Source organism: Drosophila sechellia, chromosome 2R, assembly GCF_004382195.2.
Source record: "Drosophila sechellia strain sech25 chromosome 2R, ASM438219v1, whole genome shotgun sequence".
Lineage (NCBI taxonomy): Eukaryota > Metazoa > Arthropoda > Insecta > Diptera > Drosophilidae > Drosophila > Drosophila sechellia.
This window is the reverse complement of record NC_045950.1, coordinates 1,941,327-1,952,527: the sequence shown is the minus strand read 5'-3', so window position 1 is coordinate 1,952,527 and position 11,201 is coordinate 1,941,327. Positions and strand designations below refer to the sequence as shown.

General features: G+C 36.6%; 1 protein-coding gene and 1 long non-coding RNA gene across 2 annotated transcripts; one reads left to right on the top strand and one right to left on the bottom strand.

Moving 5' to 3' along the window:
* Window positions 1-273: 273 nt before the first annotated feature.
* On the bottom strand, window positions 274-1,462 carry LOC116800669. The gene is made up of 3 exons (XR_004361550.1): window positions 1,122-1,462; window positions 878-1,042; window positions 274-807 (listed from the first exon to the last, which is right to left on the bottom strand). It is a non-coding gene; the product is annotated as an uncharacterized LOC116800669 (long non-coding RNA).
* A 2,256-nt stretch (window positions 1,463-3,718) lies between these two features.
* LOC6619112 (troponin C, isoallergen Bla g 6.0201) lies at window positions 3,719-9,634 on the top strand. The gene is made up of 6 exons (XM_002043316.2): window positions 3,719-3,787; window positions 3,885-3,942; window positions 5,716-5,749; window positions 5,799-6,197; window positions 6,252-6,272; window positions 9,436-9,634. The coding sequence occupies exons 2-6, from the start codon at window positions 3,940-3,942 to the stop codon at window positions 9,438-9,440; spliced, it is 462 nt and encodes a 153-aa protein (XP_002043352.2). The 5' UTR covers window positions 3,719-3,787; window positions 3,885-3,939; the 3' UTR covers window positions 9,441-9,634.
* Window positions 9,635-11,201: the final 1,567 nt, after the last annotated feature.

Sequence of the window (11,201 nt, the reverse complement as noted above, 5' to 3'; positions counted from 1 at the left end):
AACTGGGATATTTTCAAACAGGAATTAGTGATTCGTGTAGCTAACTGTAAAACGTGGTGCCTGAACCATCAAGTTGCAGCTGCCAACTGTAGCATTCCATAGACAAAACTGATCCCAAACAAAGCCAAAGTCCCCTGGTGGAACCACACCCTTCAGCAGCTTTCATTCAGACAAAACATGATCGTTGACTCCCGTCCTGATTAAATATAAACGAAAAATAAAAGATGAAAGTCACTCTTCATATACAGATACTCTACTATCAACACGATCTGCACCAAAACATACTTCTCACCCAACCTCGGGAGACGAGGATCGCGCACACCCAATGCACCCACAAACACCTGTTAGCCGAAACGACTCCAACTCCGTGCCCATTATGCAGGGAAAATCTATCCGTCGAACACATTTTGGATACTTTCTATAAACTTGAGAGCATTAAGTTCTCTCAGTTTGCTTCCCAAATCCCATCCACCCTTCTCTAAACATTCCCTGAAAAGAAAACATTAAAAATCTGTACAATTTTATAAAAAAAACTAAATTATATATTTGAGACGACATATGTAAATAAAATTTCCAGTCGAAGGCTCCAGCAACCAGTACTTGTTCTCAATATACATATATAAAGTTTGGTATATAATACTAAATTTAATTTTGATAAAATAAAAAAAAAATTTACCCATCAGTCCAAAGAATATTACGCCATTTGGAGACTGGCGATCTTATGTAGGTTTTAGCGAAGTTTAACCTTGTAGTCGTCTCCGAATTGTAACGTCACTGATTCCCAACTTCAGCTCAGACTTCATGTCCCTGGAGGATGCAAAAGGATTGACTTTGCTGTAACGAACAATGCGTCGATCCTCTATATCTTTGGTTTTACCTATGGCACAACGGTTTTCGAGCTTCCATTGATTTTTAATGGCACTGGATGCCATTTTGGCAGAACATTCAAGGATTTTTTGAATTTCTTTGTATGGTTTACCGTCCTTTCTTATCTTAAGACTGAACATTCTTTTGTCCTGGTAACAGTGCTGTCCTCTACCCACTAAAATAAATTTATTTTTATTTTGTATTTTTTTAATTATTGCCCTTTTAAATATTCGAGTTAACTTAACCAAACTCACTTTTTAGAAAATATTGATAATTTCTGGACTTTACGTTGGACAAAACCAGACACTGCTATTCTAATGAACAGCTTAAAGGTTGGGAATTGCTCAAGAATGTAAAGAAACAAAGGATAACATGAAAAAATAACGGGAATTTAAAAATCGCTCCCTAAAAGGGATATGGAAAAATAATTTTGTATTTCATAGTTTCTCTTGCACTGCTATTTCATTCTTGATCAGGATCCGTCTGTCCGTATGAACGTCGAGACCTCAGGAACTATAAAAGTTAGAAGATTGAGATTCAGCACACAGATTCTAGAGACAAGGACACAGCTTTTTTTGACCCATGCTGCCACGCACACTTAACGCCCACAAACCACAGAAAACTGCCACGCCTACTCTTTTAAAAAATGTTTTGATATTTTCACTCATTTTTATTAGTCTTGTAAATTTCTATCGATTTGCCAAAAAACTGTTTGCCACGCCAAATTATTGAAACATTGTGGGATACTTTTTCATAATTTTATTAGTCGCTTAAATTTCTATAGATTTGCTCAAAAACCGGTCACGCCCACACTTCTGAACAATTTTTAAATTTTTTTAATTTTATTCCCTAATATCCCAGAAAAATAATGATAATGAACGCGTTCGCATTCAAACTAGCCGAGTAACGGGTATCTGATAGTCGGGGAACTCGACTATAGCATTCTCTCTTGTCTTGCCTTTATTGGGTCACTTCCGGTCGTGAAAGATTTAATTTCTCTTCCATTGAAGCGATGGTGGTAACACGAGGACCGGAAAGAAGACATTAGGATCTCGAAGGCGCAGGACAAGTGGTCACTTGGTCACATAATGCGATCGGTACATCGGTATGTAATCAATAAGACCGCTGAGTTAAATCCCTCATTCTCTGCGACCCTCTCTAAAATCTTCAAAATTCTTTGACAAAATCATAAGCCGAGGTTTTATCACGATATTCAGGCAGTCCAGTTTAAATATAAGAACTGTTTGGTTAATGAGATATCTGGATACGTCAAATTAATGAGCAACTAAGCTGAGATATGCCACGAATTACAACAGCAAGAGGCTGGAATTGGAAATAGGTTTCTGATCCTGACACCGATTAGGGTGTCATTAATACAAATCAAATACAGATTATAACCGTGATTCGGTGCAATCTGGGTGTTTGATTCGTACACTCTGCTTTGTGGCTTCAGTATGACCAGGTACGTGCACTTCCACCTGTGTTGGTGGCGAGGAGATGAGCTGCGGGTGCTCAATGTTGGTTTCGGGCGTCGGTCTTGGCAAAATAGGCTAACGGCGAAGAAACAATGAAAGCTCATGCGGCGACAAAAGCCCAGATATTGCCTAGTCCTATACACTGTTTGTGGGCATTATATTATATTATATAAGGCAAAAGAAATTGAAAAGAACTCAACAATTCTTCATATGTGTGCGCCTGGCAGTTTGGGACCACAAACCGCGAAACGGTTGGGAATTTAAAATAAAATTTCACTGCTTAAAATGTAATGCTTCGTCTCTATCTGTCTGGTAATCTCGACCTTCATACGGACGGACAGACATACCCTGATTAAGAATATATACATACTTTCTTTATACGGTCGGAAACGCTTTCTTCTACGTGTTACAAACTTTTCAACGAAACTAGTACTTTCACTTTACGAGCAACGGGTACAATAAACAATGAGATCACACATTTTTGAAAGTGTGAAGGAAACATTTATTTCGTGAAGAACTTAATCTACGATAAGATCATATTATTTAACAGCTTTCAGTGAATTAATAAAATTTAAATAGCTTTTAACCCATTCTTTTACACTACGTGCTTGACGAATGTACCTACTTTTGTAAAATATATGCAATGGTGCCGTTTGAGACTCATCATCTATCGCTGTTGTGTGCGCATTTAAATTAAGGTAGACCCAAACATTTTCAATAGTGCATCTATAATTTTCCATTGGCTGCGAAGCGCTTGCAAGTAAGACAGACTCTTATTAAAGAATACAAATATATGAATTAAAGAGAACCATATTCATGTATGGTTTATGTATGCTGGTCAAAACCTAAACCCTAAAAGCTTATAAAAATACTGTGAGCAAAGGAGGAATCTTTTACCATGACTAAGTACATTAAGACGAAACAGTAACAGGAAAGGAAGGTATGTATGAAAGGAAGTATGATTCAGTAAGTATATTAATTTAGAGATATAAATATTACTGCGCAACGAGGAACGCATAAAAATATAAGTTCCGTGTAACATTTATGGTTGAACAGTCAAAGAAAAAGTTTGCTACTTCCCTTAAAGATTGAGCGTAAGTATGATAGATCATTATTTTAGGAAATATGTTGCCTTAATTGTTTATATATCAAAAATTCTTATAAATATAAAAAAATAAAGAGATAATTAATATTGGATTATTGCTTTTACAATTTAAGGAATAATAGTCTCGGCATAAAGACCACCCTTACTCTTCGATCGCTTCTTGCACTTATTTTCTTATCACCGATTAGGATGAAATTTTAGCCGTTTGTATACAGATGTAGTCGCTTACATTTTTATTGTTAGCGTTCGTTCGGAAAAGCTTTGGCATTTTCCATTGCCGATGAACTTAGCTAACATAAAAAACAAATCGAATTGTTTAAAAGCTTGGTGATAATTGAAAGTAGCGTACCCTGTTTCTTTAGCTCCTCTTCTGGGACACTTTTTAGATTATCAGAAATATCGTAAAGTAATATAGTATTTTTATATTATATTTAAAGGGCATTCTTATACGTTAGCGGTGTAAATTGACTTAACATACAACAACTCTTTAAAATGGTAAGTTACAATATTATAACTTTGGGTAAACTAAAATTTAATGGAGTTGTGAACTGCTCACTATGAATTTCGTATAAAAGATTTACTGTTGACATATAAAATAATATAAATATAAGTATTTACTTTTGGCTTGAAAAAGCACAATTTATATAAGTACAAGTCCCACACAAAATAAAGACAAAATTATTTTCAAATATTAAAGAAAAGTATTAAATTTGTTGAACATAAGCTGTCAAGGGAAAGTGTCAAGGAACTTAATAGTCATCACATCCGTTCAAAACATGAAATGTGGACGCCACTGTGCGCTGTATTTTAATAACCATCCAGTGAAGAAGATATTATTCCTCAAAATTTTTAAATTTATTATTAACATGTATTTATTGCATTGCATATGTGCGCGTTGCAGCGAGCGTAGTCTAACTTTATTATACCCGTTATTCGTAGAGTAAAGGGTATACTAGATTCGTTGAAAAGTATGTAACAGGCAGAACGGAGCATTTCCGACCACATAAAGTAGATATATTCTTGATCAGGATTAATAGCCGATATAGCTGTCATGTCCGTCTGTCCGTATGAACGTCGAGACCCCAGGAACTATAAAAGCTAAAAGGTTGATATTCAGCATACAAATTCTAGAGACAAAGACGCAGCGCAAATGTGGCCGCGCCCATGTTGTTCTAACGCCCACAAACCCCACACAAAACTGCCAACACTTTTTAAAAATGCGTTGATATTTTTCACATTTTTTTTAGTCTTTTTGCCGCGCCCACTCTAATGTTTTTAAACCGCACAAAACTGCCACGTCCACATTTTTGAAAAGTTTTTGTATATTTTTTTATAATATTATTAGTCTTGTAAATTTAATTACCTAAAAAATTTCTATCGATTTGCCAAAAAACTTTATGCCACATCCACTCTAACACTTTGAAACCATTTTTAAATTTTTTCTCATTTTATTTCCCAGAAAAATTATGAGTATCTGATATTCGGGGAACTCGACTATAGTATTCTCTCTTGTTTTTATATTTTGGTTGTGCCCGTGTCCTAAAAATTAACAGTGCCCGAGGGAATTATTCTCCGTATTTCGATCATGTGATCTTGGCAAGCATTACGAGCACTAAATTTATAGTGCATGAAAAATAATTCGTTTCTCTACCGTTCGTTAGTCGCCAATACGGACTGTAACATGCTTAGCTGTTGCTTGATCGTAAGTCGATCGCCCTGTGGTTCCCTCCTGACACATTCGGGTGCCAAATGGATGGTCGCAAACCGCGTAATTCAATGCCCTTTTAAACTTTATTGAATTTTATTAAAAATGTTTACATACCTAGAAGACACTTACTTGAATATATGTAATATCTCTGTACAATATATATTGACAGCTATTTGCTGTTTGTTGTCGTTTGAGTTGCCATGACCATGAAAATTGATAGAAATAGGCAAAACAAAACATTTTTGAAAAGTATGGGCTTTGCAGTCCTTGGCGGTTTGTGGGCCTATTTTTATTATTGACTCGTTCCGAGCTTGTGCTACAAATATTTGAATGAATCAGTTGCATACTGACCGACGGGCTACCTAGCAGAAATCCAACTTGGCTATATTGGTTAACTTGGTTAACAAAAAATACACAACGTGTATTTGTGCAATATATTTTTGGAAATACAATACACCCGTCCATCATTCGAGTATAATTATGACATTATTCTTATAGACACCAGGCTGACATATGTTCATGTTCTTAAAGATTTTATTATATATCCATACTTCTTGCAGGCTGATGGAGAATACGACAAGGAACAATTGAGAAGTAGTATCAAATTAAACTTTTATTTACTATTTAAAAAACGACGTATTAGTCCTTAGGAACGCTTTCAAGGCTTTCGACCACGACGGTGCAGGAACGATCGAACATGCTGATGTATCCAGCATTCTTGAAATTTTGGGCCAGAAATTGGAACCACCTGCGGTAAAGGCCCTTATTAAAGAGGTCGACAAAGGAGCAACTGGTAAATTGGATTTCAGCCAGTTCTGCAAGCTGGCAGCTCGTTTTATTGAAGTTGAGGAAGATGTGGGAGCTCTTCAAAATGAGTTAAAAGAGGCCTTCCGTGTATACGATAAAGAGGGGAAAGGATACCTGACAGTTGCAACACTAAGAGGCATTCTTCACGAATTGGACGATAAGATTTCTAACCAAGACTTGGATTTGATAATAGAAGAAATTGATGCGGATGGATCCGGTACGGTTGATTTTGACGGTAAGTAGTTTTATATATTTAATCAAACATTCAGTAATAACATTTTCATTGCAGAATTTATGCAAGTGATGACAGGTAACACATGAAACTCTTAAACAAATATTAGTTCTTAGTTCTATGTAAAAAAAACACATTCAAACCAAGCATTATTATTCTGACCTTCTTTACGGTTTGCCGTTTAGGGGTAAAGTGACGAAAGCACCCACCTACAAAAAATAGTCAACTTTTATGACTACAATTGATTTTCCATATAAATTATAAATTCATAATATAAAATTTCCTCAAACGGCGCCCGTTTTTCTAAAATTATTCCTGTCCACCAGGACATTTTCGATTAAACGATGTGTTATCGTATTACCGTGTAAGAATGTCCTTTTTTCTATATTAATAATTTCCCATCAGGATAACATGTAGAATGTGTTCCAAGTCTTCCGTAAGGATAGGGACTTCGGCACACTTGGTTTTTAATCGTCTAAAGTAATGACATAAGCAACATCCGTTTTGTCCGTAAAATGTTGCTTATGCCTTTAGACGATTAAAAACTAAGTGTCTCATACTTATGGAATAACTTGGAACACATTCAGATCGAATAAGAGAGAACGCCACAGTCGATTTTCTCGACTGTCAGATACCCATTACTCTGCATTTCACAATTTTTTGGCAAATCCAAAAAAATTTCACAACATTTTTGAAAAGTTTGGGCGTAGCAGATTTAATCCCGATTCTGCCACATCGCAGCCGTATAATTTTCAGACTTCGTTAGGCTTTGTTTAATTATTTTTATAATTATGTTAATTATTTTCTTTGCTATTGTGCCTTGGGATGGGGCAATCTTTATCAGATGCTTGTCCTAATTAGTTTATCCTTCCCAATAAAAATTGCAGCTAGTACGGATTCATAGGATTAGGAAAAGGATTTTCTTCCTGTGATCAATTCTGATTGCAAAACTGTCCGTGATTACTTATCTCTTCTCTTAAATTTACTAGAGTACTTCGCGGCCCAAATAAGAAGTTGGGGCAAAGACTCATCGGATATCATGGAGAGCTTATTATAAATTCCTTCCCATATGGGCATGTCCGAATGTATGTCCCTATACTTCTCCGCTTCTGTGGAGAATCCTCTGTTACTTCCATTACTTAGTCTTTTCGTAGCCTTGCGTTGATCGTCGCTTTATCGTCCCACTTTTCATACGACATGCAAGAGGCAACGATATCATTCGCTGACATGCTAAATGTTCATTGACTAATAGTTAGGCTTTTGTGTAAAACGTCTTTTCTGAGCCCTCTGCAACATCAATTTATATTGATTTCTTAAGTCCTTAGTCTCATGCAGTCATCCCCACGTTTGAACATGAGTCTGATATATGATCTAAATTGGTCTGAGGGATGCATAACAAAAACCAATGACATATTATTGGGTAATGGATGTCTGCTGAGTTGATTTATCCCTAAGAAGAAGTTAACTTACTTAGGTCCCCTGTTCAATTCAGTAGATTTTTATATATAGCATAGTAGATGACAACCCTGGAAAGTGGTACAAGTGAAGCACAACAATTGATAAACAATATGGAAATAGAAGCACTAAAGTAGGCAGTTTAAACTTTTAACAGGCGTTGGCTCACCGTACATTAAAGGAGGAGTTGAACAAAGAGCGTAAAGTGATACCTCAATGAGAAAGAATGAAAAGCAGTACGAAGTAAACGGACTTGTTGCGATCAGTATGGAGTTGGCTTCAGATTAAAGCGAAAATGTCAAGGTCCATACAACGAAGTAAAGAAACAGATGTAGAGATGGTTGGAAATGGTGAGGGTCCTTCAAAAAAATCCACCATATCTGAGCTTATGAAGAAGTTCGTGCCGAATAGCCAGTTAAATGGACCAAATGTTGAAATCAGAACCAAGCAAGAAGAGCAAGTAGGCAGACAGACTGTGGAGCTGTCGTTTATATGTAGTAACTTCAAAAGAGCACGTGTTACAATTGGAAAAGATGAATGCAATAAACGACCAGTCAGAGCCGAGATCTCAGGCGTAATCCGTTGCACGAATCCATTTTTGTAAACTCATTAAAATAAAAACCGCATAACCGTAAATTGATAAATATTTATAATATAATGAACATTAATTATAATATAACAATGTCAAAGAAGTATTTGTCACCAAACAGAGCCCGGGAAGTCACATACATTCTTGATCAGGATCACTAGCCGAGTCAATCCGGCAACTACATAGCTGGAAGGTTGAGATTAAAACGAGGAAAACTCCATCGGTCATACTTTAAAAATTTGTTTGCATTTTTTATTACTTTCTATAGATTTGCAAAGAAAGTGTCAAAATTTTTCGTTCCCACTTCCACTAAATAAGTAACGAGTATCTGATAGTCGAGTAACTCGACTAGAACGGAGATGACAAAATGATTTTTGTATACCGATAGAAATTGGTAGAAAAAACAAGATAGAATGCTATAGTCGAGTGCCTCGACTATCAGATACACATGACCCAGCTGATAAATTTCAAAAGAATTAATATGCCGCTCTTATTTTATCTGCTCGAATGAGCTACCGATTAAACTGTTGAAATCGGTACCCAGGGAACACCACGTGGAGGTGATTTACAGCAGGGTCGTTAAAACCGAAATAAATTTTTGGCACCTACGACACGATTTGAGTTTAATAACTTTGTAAAAATGAGAAAACTCCTTGTTTCCCTAGTATATATGCTAGGAAATGCCATTTCTTTAAAATCAGCATCAAGACTTACGTCGATAGACTTTTGGCCCTAGCCTGGATCTATTGTGGGTATCAGAGTAACCAAAGTGCCTTTTCCATATCGATAGAAATTTGCAAGGCAAATGATTTGATTTGGGGCGGCTTGAAGGCGTCAGAGTAAGCGTGGACAACATGTGTTTCGTATATCGATAGAAATTGGGAAGTCAAATAAAAAAACCAAAAATTTCAACACATTTTTAACAAATGTTTTGATTATACAACAAAATTTTTGGCGACTGCCCTTCTAACACCTATAAAATGACCAAAACTGTCACGACCACATATTTTTACTTTTTTATATATTATTCCCCAATTTCTACCGATATGTCAGAAAAATGATGAACATTCCTTTTCCCTTCCACTAGTTGAATAACGGGTATCTGATAGTCTGTCAACTTCACTATAGCATTCTCTCTTGTTATTTCTCATATTTCTTTTTTAATCCTTCAATTTCCTTAAAACTTTTCATTTCTAGGTTGACCCCGATTGCTCTTATTTGACATGCTGTGCAAAAGCTATGGCAACCAATGCAAAATCAAAAATTTATAAAACAATATTAGCCATTGGTACTTAGTCAAATATAATAAATAGCATCTGATTGAAATGTATTAGAATTATATTTCTCTTTTCGGATTTAAACATAAATAAATACAGCCTTTGGCATATAATTAACGCTTTGCAGAAACATAAAATTATTTATTTTGGTGATTTAATTAACAGTGGCAGTAACATTGGAAAATATGCCGAAGTGGAACTCATCGCGGGGTTATTTATGTTGAGTCTTAAATTCCTGTCCGATATTTAAAACAACTGCAATCTTACAGTGCTCATTTTATAAGATGTTAAATGTATCGGGCCAAAAGTCCGAACCAGACCATTAATGCTAGAAATATTTCAGGAGAGTTCAACTGGACGCTCTGCAAACAGCATTGGATTATATACTACTCCACCTCAAAACATATGGGGCTCACGTAGTTCTGTTCTATTTGTGTGCATTGTTTGTGCCTTTTTTGAATAATCAGAATCTATCATTATCTAGCGCGTGGATGGATATTAAGAAACAAAACAATATTCCATATTTACAATTACACATCTTTAAGCATATGGCCACACTCAGATATGAGCATTGTGGCCGTTTGGCGTGTCCAAAATGTTTCTGGCACATCGGTAGGTATTGGGAATTACCAAATCGATACACTATTAAAGAAAAGATGGACAACTACACTCCAAATCCTGATGACCCGATGTCAGAAGTGGGATCTGTGCCGCTCCCTGCGTTTTCCGAGGAGCAGTGTTGTGCAGTACTCGAAATGCAAAATCGGAATTTGGCTGAACTTGCGAAAATCATGCAAGCATCGCCGTCACGTGAGCAGCAGCATAATCATGATGAAGTAAATTAATCATGGCACTGAGCAACTGCATGGAGGGAAGCGCATCACAGTGGCTTACGCAAATTTCGGATCAAGGTATGACTTGGAAAGAGTTACCGCACTTATTTATCCAGCGTTTCGAAACCGAAAGAAGCCAGCTGCAATGTTCTTCAATTTACTCAACAGCCGCCCGACTGGCTTTATTTACCAGATGGATACCTCATACTCGAGTAAATACAGGTGAAATGAAAATTCGGTTAATTGGCCCAATTGGGGCCGTTTAAGAGTGAGAAATAGTACGAGTACAGGTGGGCGAGTTAATAAAGTGTAATATTGTTGGCCCAAGTTGTTCTCCCTTTGCTAGCCCCATGTTGCTCGTCAAAAAGAAGAACGGAAAGAACGGAACTGAGCTCGAAAACTATTTCGGATAAATACCAGTTGCCGCTTATCAGTAACAAAATAGCTAGACTTCGCGGAGCAAATTATTTGATATGTTTGTCAGCAAATTCCGATTCACTCTGAATCTGTGGAATATACTGCATATGTGACACCAGAAGGCCAATTTGAGTTTATGCTTTTTGGCCTTAAAAATGCGCCATCGGTCTTCCAGCGCGCAGTCATGAATACACTTGGTGATCCTGCCCGTTCTTTTGTAATTGTTTACAAGGACGATATAATGGTGGTGTCACCAACCTAGGAGATGGGTTTGGAAAGGCTAAAAACTGTTTTGAGTGTTCTTACGAATGTAAGAACAGAGCGGGAGAGATTCGTCCTAGTTCACGAAAGATAGCTTCGTTAATCTCCTTGCCTTCTCCTCAAACTGTTACTGGCGTTAGACATTTCATCGGCTTGACCTCCCAGAATATGAATC

Coding starts and splice junctions, on each gene's coding strand:
- LOC6619112 (XM_002043316.2), top strand. Junction 5,750..5,798: donor CGACAAGGAACAATTGAGAA/GTAGTATCAAAT, acceptor ACGACGTATTAG/TCCTTAGGAACGCTTTCAAG. Junction 6,198..6,251: donor CGGTACGGTTGATTTTGACG/GTAAGTAGTTTT, acceptor TTTTCATTGCAG/AATTTATGCAAGTGATGACA.